This window comes from Notothenia rossii (genome assembly GCF_949606895.1).
Source record: "Notothenia rossii genome assembly, chromosome: 8".
Taxonomy (NCBI): domain Eukaryota; kingdom Metazoa; phylum Chordata; class Actinopteri; order Perciformes; family Nototheniidae; genus Notothenia; species Notothenia rossii.
In genome coordinates, this window is record NC_136906.1 from 63,241,323 (window position 1) to 63,260,149 (window position 18,827).

The 18,827-nt window shown below is 39.2% G+C and overlaps 2 protein-coding genes and 1 long non-coding RNA gene across 25 annotated transcripts in view; 1 reads left to right on the plus strand and 2 right to left on the minus strand.

The window, feature by feature from the left end:
• tmem244 (transmembrane protein 244) overlaps positions 1-5,481 on the minus strand; it is a 73,783-nt gene extending 68,302 nt beyond the window's left edge. For 4 of the 7 annotated variants that reach the window (XM_079644704.1, XM_079644703.1, XM_079644702.1 and 1 more), the window contains exon 1: positions 4,740-5,481. The gene's annotated coding sequence lies outside the window, so the exon portion shown is untranslated. The remainder of the gene's footprint in view (positions 1-4,739) is intronic. The other 3 variants (XM_079644699.1, XM_079644698.1, XM_079644706.1) reach the window with 2 other exon arrangements.
• On the plus strand, positions 1,671-6,186 carry LOC307015823. Its single transcript, XR_013801653.1, has 3 exons — positions 1,671-2,244; positions 3,209-3,396; positions 5,575-6,186. It is a non-coding gene; the product is annotated as an uncharacterized lncRNA (long non-coding RNA).
• Positions 6,187-18,827, minus strand: part of epb41l2 (erythrocyte membrane protein band 4.1 like 2) — a 56,728-nt gene continuing 44,087 nt past the window's right edge. For 5 of the 17 annotated variants that reach the window (XM_079644691.1, XM_079644689.1, XM_079644690.1 and 2 more), the window contains 9 exons: positions 16,715-16,888; positions 16,066-16,194; positions 14,523-14,594; positions 13,599-14,138; positions 12,357-12,485; positions 11,976-12,074; positions 11,102-11,182; positions 10,019-10,133; positions 6,187-9,388 (listed from right to left, as the gene is read on the minus strand). In XM_079644691.1, the coding sequence (XP_079500817.1) occupies positions 10,029-10,133; positions 11,102-11,182; positions 11,976-12,074; positions 12,357-12,485; positions 13,599-14,138; positions 14,523-14,594; positions 16,066-16,194; positions 16,715-16,888 (1,329 nt within the window). In that variant the 3' untranslated portion in view covers positions 6,187-9,388; positions 10,019-10,028. Of the gene's footprint in view, positions 9,389-10,003; positions 10,134-11,101; positions 11,183-11,975; positions 12,075-12,356; positions 12,486-13,598; positions 14,139-14,522; positions 14,595-16,065; positions 16,195-16,714; positions 16,889-18,827 lie in introns of all 17 variants that reach the window. The other 12 variants (XM_079644688.1, XM_079644678.1, XM_079644693.1 and 9 more) reach the window with 12 other exon arrangements.

Here is an 18,827-nt window from a genome sequence, read left to right on the forward strand (position 1 = left end):
CCAGCTTGTTAGCTTGATGAGATATGGTCAAATAAAACTGCAGGTGGAAACCAGCAGTGTGTCAGTGTGTAGAGACTTCTAGCAGCATCATAACATCAAGGTGGTTAGCCTGGTATAGCCACAAAGCTAGGAAGAGTTGAAGAATCTACATTTGTATTAATAAAATGCCTTCTTAGATATTCATACGTTTTTCAGTACAACTTTTAGTACTTTATAAACTGAACTGAAAATGTTGATCTCCATGATGTAACTACAGATACTTAAACTCATACTGTTCATTTTACACCTTTATTTAATTCAATATTCCATTCCTCACACACTTAATGTATATAATATCCTGCTTTATATTTTGTTTACTGTAATTATTGGGATTTCAACGTGTATATTTTCTACTTTTTTTATTGCCGTTTTATTTCTATTTTGAGATGTTTACATTTTAGAATAGTTTTTTTCTACTCTTAATTCCTCTTATGTGTTGTGTTTTATGCTGCTGCAACGCAAACATTTCCCAAATTGGGATCAATAAAGTACATCTTATCTTGTTTTATCTTATACAAAAATGGCAGTAAATGTTGGTTACTGTAAGCAAACAATAAATTGGACAGTCCAATGCAAATATGTGAGAGAAAAAAAGCTACTGCTTCAATTTGCTCTAATCCTTATTTGTATGTCAACAATTGATACATGTTTTTGACAAAGGAAAGGTCAAATACACAAGGTACGCTAACTGGCCGGCACCAACTGGTAGACAGACACAGTTAGCTTAGCTGGACATTGTGGAGCACTAGGCAGCTATAAAGTCAGATTGTTTCCTAGAGGCGACGGTGGAGACCAAAAGAGAGCAAATAGGAGAGCGTGTAATGTACTTTCCTTCGCTGGGTGGTCTGATACACGACTCCAAATCAATGTTTATGTTGCTCCATGCCTGTTGGATGAGTAAAGTTAGCTGTTAGCTGAGAATATTAAACGTAGATACACAGGACAATGCACGGTTTAAACTCATATTAATCCATCTCATATCCACATTTCCCAAACTAATAGTGAGGTATCTTTTGGGGAGTTTTTACTAGTTCATTAAAAGGTTTTAAGGACAGAGTCATTTGCTGTAAAGATTGAAAAATCCCCTGAGGCAAATTTGTACTTTGGGATATTGGGATATTTATTAATTAAAATGTGCTTTGATTTGATATCTGTGCACATTACAAATATTTTCAGCAACCTTAAAAGTAATGTGTTCATGTGACTTCCAACAGGGTGTAACACTACAGTCAGTATGTAAGCTTAAGTGTCAAACTGATTGCCTGCCTGCCTGCCTGCCTGCCTGCCTGCCTGCCTGCCTGCTTGCCTGCCTGCCTGCCTGCCTGCCTGCCTGCCCTGCCCCCCTCCCCCTCCCCCTCCCTTTGTGTTGTGACAACTCAGTCAAGGTTGATGCCATCAGTTCTCTTTTAAAGTATTCATTAGATTCACTGATCAAAAAGGTGTCAGTTTCCGTTGGTAAAGATAAGTAGACAAAGGGAAAAAGGCAGTGAGTGAGACTTCTCTTTTCAATCTGAGGGGGAATAATGTGTGTGTGTGTGTCAGTGAGTAGTGTGTGTTTTATGACACAGTGAGAGCAAAGGTCTGAGGTTCAATGATCAAAACATAACTCAAGCTCCCAAAGCACACGTGCACAAAAAAGTATCAGATTTAGACAAATTTTCCCGTTTGGATTAACCTGCAGTAACACTCGCTCTGTACTGTAACACACACATATTCACACACTCAGACCTGGCCAGTAGAGCTAATCTTCTTAGCAATCACAAGGTTTGACCGTCGAAAGAGAACAAAGTTCAAATCGTCAACAACAACAGTGGGGGCATTTCTGCCAATGAGAGAGAGGGACGGGAGCAAAAGAAAGACAGAAAGAGAGAAACTCACAGTACCTGCTTTACCTCTGGATTATACCCGCCATTTCTCCCAGAGGAATTATTCTGTGGATTATCTCACTTCCTTCACCGGTGAAACCTGATGTGACACCCCGACGCTGACTCAGTTTTAAAACTTTTAGGTCTTGAAGTTATGTGACAGCCATCGCAAATATGTCACCTTTGACCTCCACTTAATTCCTGGCTCTGATACAATTTCATTTGAGTACCGACAGCTGCCAGGACAACTATGTGTTAGCTCACTGATAACATTTGGCAGCCATCTGTAACTCATTACCATCTGCATCCCTTCAAACCTGTCTCTGGGGAACCTGAAACTGTAAGTTGATCTTTTGATTTATACTAATAACCGTCTATGCTGTGTTCACAAAAGTTTTCTGTGAATGTAGCTGCTTGTTTTGGGGTACTCTGAGCTGTGTTTTCCTTTTGTGTTTCCATTCAAACAAAGGAAATGACACACATGACTTGACCATCAGCCAAAACAGATAGGATTGAAATTATTAGCTTGATTAATGATTAATTTTTAACTCAGAATGTTTTAATTTACCATATATGGACACATTGAACTGATCTGCATGCTAATGTTAGCGAACATCGAAACAAAGAATGTAAATGCATTCTTTAAAATGTCTCATACCGCATTTTCCATTGAAAATAACTTTACATCATGTGTCACCACTATTGAAAACAGAATGGTAATTGTATGATGAATGTGCATATACAAAAACTACATTATTTTCTCCATCTCACTTTAAATTGTAAATACATTTGGGATTTTCAAAAAAACAAAGGGCAGCCTGCAAGAGCTCTGACTTTTTTCCTTATTTAACAATTAGTGTTCAAATGCTGAAATTACTCAAATTGATTGAAGTACACTCAAAAGGATTTGGTTTGTTTAACTGAATTAACTCTTGCTACAGTACATTCTTACAAATACTATAAGGTACTTTGAAGGAGGTACTACCATATTACCAACTGAACTAATAACTACATTGTATGTCAACATGAAGGAAAGACCTCATCCAATTTAAGTTAGTTTTTACATGATATTAGAACAACTGTAGTATATGACATAAAAGTCTAAGAAACGTTGACTTACTGTATTTGCTATTAAAACTAAGTCTTATGTGTGAGAGAATTGGACTTTTAAAGCATTTAATCCTTTTTTTAACCTTGATGTCATTTGGTGCTCCCATTTCTTAATGAATACGTAAGTGTCAATCTGATTGTCATATAATCACATTAGTCTGGCACCCTCTTTTAAAATGTTTCCTCCCATGCAGCAGCAGCATGGAGGTGCTGAGCGGCCCCTGGGCTGATTTGGCTCTGCTCCTTCGACAGACCATGGTGCAGACAGACAGAGAGACAGACAGCTTGTTCCCTCTCTGGCTGTTTGGTCTGCTGCTGTTCCTGTCTGTCTGCTTGCTGCTGCTGCAACTGATCGTCTACCTCAGCTGGAAGATCAGACAGGGTAGGCAACGTCATTAACTTTAAATGTCTAGGTCATGTCCACACATCTCTTGCTGATGTTACATTTACCATGGTGCTGTGTAACTAAATGGACGTGTCTTTCTCCGGGGCTACGCTAACTATAAATAAACGCATCAACACATTGAAAGGATTTCTAGATAAAAGAGTACTCCAAAGAGGTTTTATCACTAAAACTACCACTATCAGTCCAGTGTCACGCACATATTTTTATTCATACCAGTATCTACAGAAAAGTAATACATGAATTGCACCATAATTTCTGCAAATGCACTCATACACTATGTCTTTTTAACAATACCCGACGGCTCATGTCATGTAGAAAAATGTCTTGAGGCCCTGAAAACAAGCTACACTCTAAATAATGAAAAAGATCCAAAATAGGCTGCAAGAAGAAGAAAAACCACTTGGCAAAATGACATTTATATGATGAAACTAAGTGTGATTGAGGACCAGGTCACTGATTTGATTATCTATAGTGGCCTATTTGTTTGTGTGTTTACATGTGAATGTGTGAAAGATACAGTGTGTGTTAAACAGGGTCAGAGCATCAAAGCGTGGAAACATTGCTGCAATGGCTTCTCTTTCATCTGTGTGTGTGTGTGTGTGTGTGTGTGTGTGTGTGTGTGTGTGTGTGTGTGTGTGTGTGTGTGTGTGTGTGTGTGTGTGTGTGTGTTCTGATAACAAGCGTTGTTTTGATAAGTGAACTTGACCCCTTTGGGCTTTGTTTTGACACAACGTTCAAGCACTCAGTCATCAACACATCCAGTAAAGGTTATAGGTCTACCGAAATCATCCTCTCCCACTACCACAGACAGGATATATGAAAGTAAAGATTTCTTTTATTGAGATTTTCACTAGATAAGCCTCAAATTCTGTTTAAAAAAGGACTGCAGCCTTAAGTCAGCTCACAGTTTGCCCTGATGTATACTGTCTGCAGCCATCTATATAAAGAAGATGTGTTCATCAATTTCTTGGTGAGGCATAATACAAGTGCTGGCATTTTATTTAGTGACCTGTTTTTAAAGATTAATTTCTCCTATGGCCATGTAGTAAAACTATGAAGTGTGTCTGTGTTTGTAGTTTTCTGTTCATCAACTGCTGTTTATTCTCAGGCAAATTATAATCAATTAAGACTAGTGTTATTTTACACTAGGGGTTTACGACTTTCTCTTCAAGCCTTTAGTATTAACTGACTTTATAGGAAACATGGCTGCATCTGTCGTCCAGTCATTAAATCACCATAAGATAGAGCCTAAAGCTGCATTTCAGGATGTTAATTGATGCGTTAAATAGCACATTAATGCAATTTAACTATACACTTACTCAGTAATATGGTGGTCCTCCCAGCTCCCTCTGCCCGATTAATTTTTACAGGGAGACGTCCATCTTCAACAATCCAAAGGGGAAACTCTGCAACACAGTTAACACCTTTTTACAACTTTCTAATACAGGTATTTTTTCAGAAACAGGAATTGAACAACATAATGTTAGTTGATAATGTAAGCTCCAAAATGTATAAAACAATGAGTTGAAAACATTTTTTACGTATTCCGAGCTAGCCTAGCTGTAAGCAATAGCTAAGCTAACTTAATAACGCTAGCTAAGTGGATTTCTGATATCAAAGCAGCAGTATAGCCTATTAAAGTTAGCTAGCACACATTTCTAGGGTAGCTTATGAATGGGAAAAAACGATATATATTAAAATGTTCATAATGGTAAGTTTGGAAGTTGATTTTCACAATGTTTTCATTAACTTTTGACACACCTGTGCGTGATGAGGACGAATCGAGTGATTAACACTGCGCATGCGCACAGTGGACAGCTTTCAAAACTAGTTTCCTTCATGAAACACATAAAATCAAGGATTGGCAAACCTACAAGATGACTGAATTTATAATTTGACGATGATAACATAAATTGTTAGTTTATTATTAATTTTGCAAAGTTTCAAACAACAGCAACAAGCAATATATCAAAGGAAAAGGGTATGAAACATAGTGTAGGCCTATGACTAGAGGTAAATACCTCCATTTCTCCTGTGTAACCACATCTATGCAATACAAAACATGTATGAGGACTATTATCCGTCTGTTTTGTATTATGTCCTTGATTTTAAGTTTCAAACAGTGCTCAAGTTTGTTCTCCTACTATTTCCCAGTTGAGGAGGATGTGGTGGTGGAAAACAGAAGCGCCATCTACCGGCAGATGAACAGAAGTGCAGACCGGAGCAAGAGGAGTGTTGGGTAGCACTCAGCTGTCAGCAGCACACACACACATTTTCTTCACCAACCACACTGAAAACAGAAGCATAAACCTTCTGAAATCATCAATTTTCTGTCAGATTGCACGGACATCTCTACAAATCAGTGTGATAATAAATATCAACTCAATCAGGAAGAGACTTTATCTCAGCCATCATAAAAGTGCCTTAACATGATGAATGTTGAAGCGTCTAAAGAAAAACCATTTACTCTGAAAACAGATGTGATAATGACAACAGTTCTTTTAAACTTCATGGTAATCTTGAATATTACCTTTTCTGTCATTGTTATGAAGCTAAAAGCATCATAAAGCTGTATTTTTCTTTAAAGCTGAGAGAAAGTTTGAGAAACTGTTGAAAAGATAATTTGTTTGTATTACTGTACCTTTATGTTTCATTATTAGAATACCTCAGCCGAGAAAACTAGTTTTATGATAATTAGCATACAGGATTTACATTTTATACAACAAATTAACCTATGAAAGAATAAAAAATGATGTGACCAACAGATTTCAGAGTATAACAATCCTTTATTTAAACAGTGTTACACAGGGGAGGAGTGGCTGTGCGTGGGGGACACAAGACAATAAGCTGCTAGATAGAAAAACCCTTCTGATGATCATTGGTTGGCTAAAGAGAGAACGATGAGGCAGCTGTGGTTGGTTTTCCAAAGTGTTTTTAGTTTTATACAAAGTTTTTCTTTGAGTTTTTAAGTCATTGAAATTCAAAATGATGCTGGTTTTATTGGTCATTGAAATGGTCAAATCTGTGGTACAAAGCATGAGATAATCATCTACTTCATCAGCCTCATACAAGAAAACAACATACTGTCTTTTGATTATATATTTTTAATACCATCTCTTTCTGTTATTAATGTTACCATGTTTGTATGGAGCTGCCACTGTAACTAATAACTTTCACCAGTTTGTCTATACTGTGTTTAATGTTAATAAAGTTACTTATAGAAACGCGTTCATTTGAGACAATTCTTTAATGAACCAAATAAAATGTCCACATTTTGGAAAACCAGACCCCACAGCCCACCCAAAGCCCCTGTGATTGGTTAAAAGAGCCCAGACCCCCAAAAGAGGTTAAACCCGGGGCTAGAAGTACAAAAAAGAAATGGTGGCTTGTAGTGGTGTGTTCCTTCAATGTCAAAAACACTGAGACAATATTACAAATATCAGAGAGGGCGCCATTACATCCCAACTACATCAATTTCACAGAGATAAGACAATGAGCAAATCTACAAATATAGCTGTTGTGATACAAGCAATTCCTTTTCCAAAGTGTGACTTTCCTTTGGATAGCGAAAGCTCCAAAGCTGCCTAGCGTTTCATGGTTGTTTTTAGAAAAGGTTTTTCTGCTGCTTTGTGGCATTAGGGGGTTAAAGGTTGAAGCTTCCCCCTCATCTGGAACCTAATTTAACTGCATAGAAAAGGTCAGACCATTGTGTCCCCATAGAAAGCCCAGGCAGTCATTACCACTCAATCAAGTGGTGAGAATGTGTTTTAACATTTCCTAACGATAAAAGTCTCTAATTCAAAATGCCTCTATGTCCAGTTAGTCGGGAAGTGTTTTCAAATTAATCTGTGGCACTAAAAACGTGTACATTTCAGGACAATTTGTTTTTCCGCAGCTCACACTGAAAATCTTTGTCGACCCCTTGCTCTATCCAATTTAATGCCACCAATATTTACACAGTCACATTTTTGTGGAATATTTGCGGTAAAATTACACCAAACACTGAATAAAAAGGGGTTTCAAGAGCACTTCAAACCGTCGGATACGTTTCCCTTTAAGCAGCATTTTACTTTTTGGTTGTAACTGTCTGATTGTAGTGTACTGGCAACTGATTGTAAAATAGGTCAGGAACATATCAAAATCGCTTTAATGCTGAAGAATATTTTGGTTGCGGTGAATCAGTTACGACATAAGCCGCTGTCGAGAATCTTATCTCGACGTACTGTAGGATAATCTGTTATCTACACACTCTCAAACCAATCAAACACATTAGCCTTCCACTTAGTCTCGCTTAAGATACAAATATGTGAAGACATGCTCAATTAAATCCCAGATCTTATTTTATCAGGCAGGGTTGGTTGGCTTTTTATGAAACCAAGCTGGGAATGAAATGAAGTGCTGAACTATAATGACAAACTGCTGCAAAATTAGCAAAAGAGAAATCTGAATTTTGGACTGTTTATCAGTTTACTGTACATCCTCTGTTTGATACCTGTGCTTAATTTGCACATTTTGTATTAAATATCGTCCTAAAAGTATTCAAATAAAAATCATGAGTGAATAGCATGCCCTTGTAAAGGCCAATATGCTTTACATGTATTTTCCCAAAGTTGTTAGTTGGCACTACGCAGCGCCACCTATCTCCCAATTATCTTTCAGTTTACTGGTCCTCTCTCCCAATCAAAAGACTGCTCCCTTGCTTCCCTGCGGCCCAATAGGAATGGCTAGTGTCGTACAGTGGGCGGGCCCAGGGAGAGCATTTAGCTAACGAAAAGCTGCATCCCGTCTAATAACCTTTATCTTTACTGTACAGAGAGTTGTATAGCTTTAAAGTCAGTTCATTTTCAGTCAATTTAGTAAAAGTGAATTCTTAAATACAGTAAAACTTACAAATATATCACAAGGAAGTAATTCCACCTGTCTGGTGTCACGTTTAATAAATGTTCCTTTTCTTTCCCGTCCACAGTGAATGGCAAAATGTAAATTCTTTTCTTAGATTTAAGTGGATTTAACTGAAAATGAACTCACTCAGCAGCCAGTCAACACACAAGGAATGTGGATGAATAACAACTATACTTACAGAAAAAAAAGACACGATCATAAACATTTGAAACAAAATGTTGTTGATTTGTTTTTACTACGATAGATTAAGTTACAGCTCCCTACTTTTTTCTTTTCATAATTGTTAGTGATTAGTCATTTGACTGTGAAAGGGATTTTATGAGTAAGACTGTTTGATTTTGTTGAAAAACGAGCAGTTCTTACTTGTTATTGTTAAATATTTAAGTACTTTGTTACATTGTGTTCCTCTCCATTTACACCAGTCAGTGAGGGAGGGAGCTGTAATTTAAAACCGAACTTTTTTTTTACTTTTTTCTAAGGAATGCACCAATTCCAATTGTCCACTGCTGATACAGTAAAAAAAAAAAGTACAAAGCTTTAGCGTCATATTTATTCCTTTTTATAAAAAAAAATGATAAAGATATTTGTGATTGTCAGTACCTCTACATCTGAAAAAAAACTGGAATATATACTTTGACTTTTGAGAAATAATCAATGCGTTGACTCATTTTTTGGTTATCGGTGCATCCCTTCAGTTTTTGAGTTTGAAATACATGACAGACACACTACCTCTCTTTTTGTAAAACAGTTAAAGAAAAAAACACTATTAAAAAAAATTAAAACACGCTACAAATGTTAATCTAACAAAGTGGTTCTTTTTTTTGTTCCCTCGGAAGATGTCATTTTTTTTTAGTTTTTTCTCGTTTTGGGAGTGAGGGATTCAGATGCACCACAGAAATGTAAGAACGATGGACAGGGAAGACGTGAGCGACTTTTCTCCGTTTGTCTCCTTTCTGTTTCTCCAGCTCTCCTCCTCCTCCTCCTCTTCAGTCAGTCAGGGTTGTCGTAGGGTGATGAAGGTCGCTCGACGTCAGCGGATGAAACACTCACGATGGGTCCTTCAGCTCTGGGAACACAGAGGGGGGGGGGGGGCCTTAAATGTACTATTCCTTTTTCTTTCAAATCTTTTCATGTTTCATGGTGGCTTTTTGCTTTATGTGTGGGATTATTTGTTCCCTCAGCTTTCGTAAATTAACCACTTTATGCACCCCACTGCTAAGATTACATTGTATTTAGGTGACATATTTTTATTTATCATTTATAAATGATTAATTAGCATTTTTTGTAATCTTTTTTCTCTTTCCCCTTCATTTCTCTATTCGTATTTTTATTAATTTATTACTTCACATGTTTCAATATTTAATTCTCATGGGTTTTGTAAATAGATGCGTTTAACCAAAGTGACTTACAGCAGGTGCAATCAACAGTAAAGATACACAAAATCCTGAAAGGACATTTGCTTCAAATAAGCTTAATTATTTTAAAGTAAAAACATTTTTTGTTAGATTTGAATGACCAAGGCGCAGCGAAAACAGGTGAGTCTTAAATGTACAACAGAAAAAAAGATATACTTTTTTCAGTCCTGATATAAATGGAAAGTTCACTGCAACATTTTCGAGCAACACAAAGACCTCCAGCACTTTCACCGTGAATAATAATAATAATAATAATAATGCCTTACTATTATTATTATTACCTGCGTTCAGTCAATCCTCCTCCTCAGCCAGCTCAGTTTCTTTATGAACCACCACTCTGGTAACAGACATGTCAGGATGCTGCTCTTTGGCCTCCTTAATGGCCTGGGCCAGTGCCTGCAGTACCGAGGGGTAACCACACAGAGGCAGCACCGGGCAGGGCGTGCAGTGGAGGAGATGATGGGGGGGGAGGGGAGGAGGAGGGAAGGGTGGAAAAACGATGGAGTTAAATGAAAAGTTAAATAAGAAGCATAAAGAAAAAGGACAAGAATGCTGGATTTACGATCTATACGCTATTTCACTTCTTCGAGTTGAAGTAAAATGGCTTTGGACACATCAAGTGGAAATAAAATACTTTTGTATCTTATTTCCAATAAAAAAAGAAATGTAAATCCAGCGTCTCAAATGAAACAGGCAACTTAAACAAAGCAGTGGATGAGGGATCATGCATAAAGATCCAGACCTGAGTTAAATACTTTTTCTTTGTCAAATATTCGAGAGATATGTTGACATTGCATATTTGATTGGGTCTTTAAACTAACTTAGGGCAGGGTTTATCAATCTTCTTTTTCCTAAATGAGAAGGTCAGTGTGTACAGGGACAGTGTAACATCTTGTTTCCCCTTATAATGAATGAACATTGCAGGACCTTTCGCCCATTTTATAGTTACAATTCGGTGACAAAGGGACTAATAGTTGGTTATTATTAGGGGAATTCACTCTAAGCTCATATTGATCTGTTATTTAAAATCCAACAGGACTTTGTACACAGGTGTTCTGTATTTATTAAATCTAGGACAACAAAAAACTTTATAATCTGACAATCTTAGACAAAGACACAAACGAGCAACACAATCAGACATGGGGGGGCCATTGTCCAGCAGTATGGATGAATACGTGATGAGAAGGATGTAGTGGATAATTGCATGTCGGCGTCTCTATTATGCGATTTATAAATCTAATTTAGCATTCAGACTATGAGCAACATGATGGACATGTCACCAGACCTCTCTTTGTTGATTTAACAGAAAGATTTAGCTGACTTAGTAAAGAAACGAGATTGGGTTTCGCGACTGGAACACTAACCTGGTCGTGGTCGATGTCACAGTCTCCAGTGATGACGATGCGTTTCTCAATTCTCGTCTCTGATAAGCCGCCCTTTAACATCTGCAACAAAATACACAACAACAATAAGGCTTTGATGTTTGGTCAAATTGGTTAATCCCCCGCTGGTGGATATAACAGGTCATATCTATGGAAGCCCTGAGAGGCGCACGAGTCTGAGTTAAAGTCTGAGTCTAAATACATTTCTGTGTTTTTGAAAAACTGGGACTTCAAAATAAGGTAAAAGAGATTTTGCAAGGATCATCTTTTGAGGTTGTGAGACTGAGCGGCCCGACCAAGCAAGGAGGCAGAGGCAGAGAATCCAAAAATATAACCCGACGGGGCATTTATTAAATGATCAACCCAATGTTAGATCACACACAATGACACAGCCACAATAAACTGCTCACGTGCTCAGCCTGCGGCCACCAGCAGCTCACACACACTGACCCCAGCACAACAAATGACAGCACTTAAATACACAGAGGAATCAAACACAGGTGAGGGGGGAGGGACAACCCAGGGCCCCAGGTGCGCACAATCACCCGGCCCAAAGCCATCAGTCCATAGTGACGAAGATAGGATTGTTGTACAATGAATGAAATGAGTATTACAACAGCAAACACTTGATCCTGAAAACAACAAAAACATCTGCCAAAACATGTTTTCCCATCTGTTTTTAAAATGAAATAAAAAGAGAAAAGAAAAGTGTTAAATGATCCTATTTTTTTCCAACTGTTCTGAGGTCTTGAGCATGGGGGAGAATTTTTATTTTTTTTCGCTCTTGCTTACCTTCCATACAAAGCAGAATAGAGAAAGAAAAGGCGTAAGAATAAGTGTGTGTGTGTGTGTGTACCTTGGTAATGTGTGTGGTTGTAGTAGTACACAGAGATTCAGAGGTGATTGTCTGAGCTGTCATCAGCACACCGGGCTCGCCATCGCCGTTACCATCCAACTGATAACAGAGGAGACAAAAACAGATCATTAGCTGAACTCCAACAGAATATCCCTGTTGCTCCAAAGAAAGTTTTGTTACAAACTAAAACATGATTTCCCTGAGGAAGAAGAAGTGAAATAACCACAGCATGCACTGTTTCTAGGAAGGAAGCTTTTTGGGACGTGCTTTTTAAAACAAAACATTTAAATAATGATACAATTTCACACAAATACAATAATACCGACACACGAAAGGACAAAAATAAACACAAAAACTCCCTTGTGTTTCTTAAATGTGCACCTGTGCGGCTTCGTATGTGATGGTCTTGGTTTCCGTGTGTACGATGGGAACTTCTTTTGTAGCTATCTCAGTTTTCTGGGCTGCAAACGTGTCTGATATAGTCACCATTTCTGTCTTTACCACAGGTGGCTAGGGAGGGACGAGAGAGAAGTGAGGGAGGAGTTAATACAAAGAGGGTCAATTAACAATGAGACAGTTAAGGAGACATAAAGACACATGTACTAGCACTAGCTTAGGAAATCACTTTCAATGTTTGAGGTTTTTTTTGGTAAAATATCATAAAAGTGTAAATGTGTGATTTTTAATGTCAAATAAAGTACTTATTGTACTGAAAGGGAAGTGATTCAGTTGTCCAGTGGTACACATAGCAGTAGTTGTATAAAGCATTTGAGTCAATGCAGAAAAAACTCATGCAAGTTATTTCAATCTCGTGCGACAACACCACAACAAAACGCAGAATACGACAACAACTATTTCCAGCAATGCACAGGCGACAGCTAGAACAGCAGCACACAACTACGACAGCATATTTGGCTTCGACTCAAAAGTACGACACGGCACAAACATGCATAGAACATGAGCATATAACAAGACGGGCAAATTGATGTTTAGCCGGCATGCAAAAAAAGACATTCAGATGAGCGGATGGCATTTCCTGAGTGGTTGGCAATGATGATTTCCACAATAGCGTTACCATGGTGACCATGACGAGCCAATTAAACACTCACAGAGGGAGAGAAGCATCACTGCCAAAACACGCAAAGGACACACACAAGTACACACACACACACCAAAAAGTGAAATACGGCATACAGAGCAAAAACAGCAAGTGTACACCTAAAAGCATCATGCAGGCCCCATTTACTTCACAACACTAACAAATACAGAGAAGGAGGAAGTGACACCACACTATGATAATGTTGATAATGATGTGGAGTATGATGATGTCACAGAACTTATATGAATATGGGAAATCCACAGAAAGACTGAAATTAACGGTGTAGTGGATGGAAACTTGACACCAACGCACAACAAAAAAACTCCTCAGTCGGATTTAACTCTATAGGACAAACAGGAAGTGTAAGGATGTACATGGGGCTTTAATATTCACGCAAAAGCAGGAAGGAAACCGGCACTGTGGAAAGCAGGAAGGAGAGAATATGGCGGGTGTTTTTACGGCTGGTAGGATGGATGAAAGCCCAGAGGGGGCGGGGCTCTGCCTCGGCAAAGTGAAGACTTTACCTCGGAGCAACAAATAACCTGCGGCCGGGGATCTGCTTCCACCACAGAGGCTTCTCCATTCATTTTCAGCTCTTCCTCTTCCTCCTCCTCCTCTTCCGGGGCGAGACCACTTTCCTCCGGCAGGGTGTGACCGTTTGTAGCCTGTGTTGTGATTGGATCATCGTTGCTCTTAGCTTCTACTTCCTCCCCTACATTCTTCTTATTCTTCTCGATCTCCTCTTCTTCTACATCAGCGGGAAGGGAAGGAGCATCTGGAACCGACACACCCTTTTCCTCCTCCTTCTCTTCCTCCTCCTCTTCCTCCTCTGGTATTTGTGTGTGACAGATAGACACGGAAACATTCGGATGGTACTCCGCTTCTTCCTCGCTCTCGCTTTCCGATGAAACGCTCTCCTGCTTCGCCTCTTTCGTTTCCACCGTTACGACTACTTCTTTTTCCACCGTCACTTCCTGTGGGCTCGTAACCGTGACGAGTCCGGGTTTGGGCGCTATGGAAACCTCTTGGACGACAACGGTTTCTTCAATTTCAACTTCGGCCGTCTATACACATGCATACACACACACACACACACACACACACACACACACACACACACGTACACGAAGTGCACGGACACACGCAATGGAAGTGCACAGACATACACAACAAACGCATGGGGACACAAAAATAAAATAAGATCATTGAACATAAATAAAAGATAAATAATACACAACGGAAATAAAAGAAGATGAAGATGTTCAACTGTGGATAAAGAGACACAAAGACAGTGAGCGGAACAGATATGAAGACAAATGAAAAGTCATGACTTGATGATTGCAGAGGCAGCATGGCATTTCAAGCTGCCAGAAGGAAATGGAGGAAATGGAGGAAAAGGATCGTGAATGGAAGGCTGGATGGATTAATAAAAGTTAATTTAGGACCACCTTTGCAGGTTCTTTGGTTTCAGAGATCAAGTTTTCTGTGGCGGGGACATCTTCCAGTTGGGGCGCACTCTCCTGCGTGACAGAAAGTTACCATGACAACCATCAATCAAACACACTGACCGTGACAAAGCATAGAATTTGTAACTTAGCCGTATAGAGTGCCACAGTGACGCGTCCTAAAACCCAGAAGTAAGTTAGCATTTTACCACTTCCAGGTCCCTTCGACAAAAAGCAATGCATTTTTTCCATAGGATTTTGTAAAATAGCTGGAAATAAGGTCTGTGTTTGACACAAATTGAAGAGACAGATCACGTTTTGTTCTACGACATTAAATACATCAGCAGTGAACCCGCTGGTGATTTTTGATGAGTTTACGTGTCTGAAAAACGATGGTTGTTAACAAGTGGCTGAATAGGACTACAGAAGTTGTCGAGTCCGTTGTACGTCAATACACCGAACGCGTAAACACTCCCGCTAAGTTTGTTTTCCCTGTTCTGCTTGAAAGCAAGTACCTGCCTCCTGCAAACTGTTCAAACAAACGCTTCAACTTGTACCATTTAGAATCTGTATTTTTGAATATGGATCTTAAGTCGGCGTTGACCCTGCTGTAGTTCGTTTATAGCATAACGTTAGCATTCTGCTTCCGGCGAATAGATTAACGATTAGAAAATGAACAAACCGTGATCCGTCTCTTAAATGTGTGTCAACCACAGACCTTATTTCCAGCTATTTTCCAAAATCCTATGGAGAAATTGCATTCCTTTTTTGTCGAAGGAACCGGAAGGAGTTTACTTCCGGGTTTTAGGACGCGTCACGGTGGCACTCTATAGCCATGCTTGCACAAGGGAGAAAGGGTTGAATATGTTAGTTGGATTCTCCATCTTTCATGCAAAGTGATCAATCGATGAGGAATCGGGTTGCAGGCAGCAGGGATGAAAAGAGTTTACGATGAGGAGAAGATAAGAAGATCCCTGGTAGGTTTAAAGAGAATATCCCATCAATTTGAAAGATCAAAGAGCCTTGTATTGAAGTCAGCAGTTTCTCTGAGATGAATGACCATAGAAAGCCTGGTATACGTAAATGAATTTAACATTTTAAAGCATATGTAAAAAAAGGAAAACAGTGTGAATCTAATTTGATTTCTTTTAAGCTTGGTGCAAACTACTGCTTCAATATTTGCTGATTTTGTAGCAAAAAGTATAAAAAATAAACCTGTTGTTCCTAAAGTAGCTGGTAAAGAAGATATTTATATTTAAATGGGGCGGATTTGCTTTCAATCCACAAACAGAAGTACCACAACAAAACAAACGGGGGATGTTCTATCATCTGTTATTTACTTTATATTAGATTTACCATGCCTATTATTCAGGATGAATGGTCTCTGTTACAAATCATTCATCCACCATCCACAGCAGGCGATATGGACAGCTTGCAAGTATTTAGTGTTTGATGAACACATCTTGCAAGCCTCTAGAGTTAGATGGATTTACTTTCATCGACTAAACTGAAAGTAGAGTGACTCCTAAAGGTTCAGTAGCAGCACCTCAGTGGAAGTAGGAGCTGGGGTTATATCAGCATCTAGAGTCGGTTCAGGCGTACAGCAGGCAGGAGGCGCTGAACAATAGCCAGAGTGTCTACTGAGGAGTACAGAAGCTATCTCCTCCTCGAGACTCTACAGCAACACACAGAACGTAGAGAAGAAGAGAAGAAATGAAACTTTTGAGAGGAGACAGAGAAGAAATAAAGGAGCACAAAGAGCAGCCATGCTTCACACCTCCGCCTCTAACACTGATTATATCAAGCAGAACAGATTAAGAGAGCGGATACCAGGAGAATATCACATCATTGACAAAATAAAACAGTTGTACTTCAGGAATAAGATATAAAACGTGAGTCCAGCTGGAAAAAAAAAGAAAGAAATGGAGCAAAGCGAGAGTCCCTAGAGAGAAGAAGAAACCCCATATAGTGCATCAAGTGGAGAATGGGGTAAAAACAGGTGATGAAAACCGCAACAAAGCAAAAGCATCAAATGGAAATGCCCACTTAAGACTCAAGAAACTGACTTTGTTGTTTCTTTGCAACAGTTTTGCAGCACTGCAACTGTCTGCAATGAAAACCTTCCACCAGACAAAAGTTTGAAAGCAAAAATGCCCCATGCTTCCTCTCGGACAGACACACCCAGACAGACGTACCACTTGCTGTTGCTGCTGCTGAATACGTATCGTTGGAGCGGGGGAGGAGGTGAGACGTTTCTCCCACTGGTTGGGCTGAGGAGGAGAGGGAGGTGGCGCCTCCATAAAGGAGCGCTTTAGCTGGCTAATGCTAGCTTGGTGTTTCAGAACCTCGTCCGTGGTCTTATCATGGTCCTAATGAGGGGAGGGGGGAGGGGGACAGGAGGGTGGGGTACAAGAGTGGAGAGTAAATAGGATGAGTATGGATGGTAGGGGAGAAAAGATAACATTTTGGAATGTGGGATAGAGGTGGGGAGTGGAGGATCATGGGAAAGATGAGGGGAAAGCGTGATGGAAGAGAAACAAAATAGATAGTAAGAAGAAAAATGACAACAAAAAGAGTATGATAAGTAAAGGTGGAAGTACAAAAAGGTTTTAAAAGAAAAGAAGGAAGAATGAATACAACAAAACAAATGTAAGGGTAGGAGGAAGAAGGAAAAGGGGGAGGAAGGAGGGAAGGATTAAACAAGAGAGGGATGGGGGAGGGGGACACGGTTCAACAGGTCATAGGAACATTAGTCTGTCAATCAGGAGGAGGAGGACATGGATGCCATGCCTCACTGGAGCCTTGTTTGCTGTTCAATCTTAAATCATGCATTTTCTCTCTCTATGTGGATATGTATGTGTGGATGTGGATTGGAATAAGCAGGCTGCAGTGAAACAGGGCCTCTCCATCGTTCTGAGGCCAGGGACAGCAGTGCAGGCTGCAGAGCATGGAGCTGATAGTGGTGATGAAACTGCACTATTTCTTTCTCCTTCACTGCACTCCCATCTGACTCTTTATCCATATTTAGTCATTTAGCACATTCTCATTTATTAATATGGTTATTTTCTTTTTCCTCTCTCTTATATGTTCTGTCTTTCTGTCAGAGATCACAGGATACAATTAGAAAACGTTGAAAATGTGCCGTTTTTGTCGCTTTATAAGTTGACTGATTGGACCAGAAATGAAGGAGATTTTTCTTCTTGAAACTAACTTCTCTCTTTCAACCCCTCAGCTTAGAATATCACTATCACTATCAGTCCCACGTTGCATAAATAAAGTATTGCTTTTGTTTTAGTATGTTATCAAACCAAGCATCACACAACGCTGGCAACCAATCACCAGAAACAGGAGGAAAGCGCCTCGTGTTTGTTAGCGAGGCAGCAGGGTTAGTCGGGGTTAGTCGCAGCTGCCTGGCAATAATCAAACTCTTTGAACAATCGAGAATTGGAACAAGATAAAAACAAAGCTCACAAAACATGCGCGGAGCATGCATAGAGTCACGTTCACACAATGCCGACCCCACACACAGAGCAGCCATTGTGAACAGCTTGGGAAATGTCCTGGAGGAGAAGGACCGTACTGTTGTGTGGAAAGATACACACCAAATACATTTTTGGCATTTCAGAGATTAAACACTGGAAATGCCTTCGCTTCACCGACTTCTGTCCAAAACATCACTGTGGGGAGTTGGCAGAAAATATTGTTTATATGGATTTCTTAAGATTTGTTAGAGCTTGACTGGCTGATATGGCTAACGTGCTACATTAGCTTTCATTGTATCTGTGTTTCTGGCCACTCAAGCTCAATACACCATATAAGCAATAAAGTATCCTATATTTATATATTCTTTAATAGTAGGTTGGTTGATTACAGTAGATTCTAACTTATTCTATACATTTTATATTCTATAGATAGTGTTTTATTACAGTTTTAACCTATATGCAATGCCTTGTTTACAGGAATCAATCATATATATTTAATCTAGTCCAATTTAATCTAATATTTAAACTTTTTCTCCCTCAAAACTTTAGTAAAATATCTGGCTAGAGTATAAACATGTTGATTAGTGCAGCTTTAAGTGACATTTGTTTGATATATCATATAACAATGTGTCCAGGCCCATGTGTTCAGAAAGGCTGCCATGTGAATTAGGACGGTGAGCACTGAAACCACTTTAAACCAAAACGATTTCAATCATACCACAACAACAGGAAATAGCTGGCATTGAGTGTACACTTCCACACACATAAACACAGGCAGGCATGCAACAGAGCCTGAGAGTGCGAGAGGGCAGCAGTCCTGTATAGT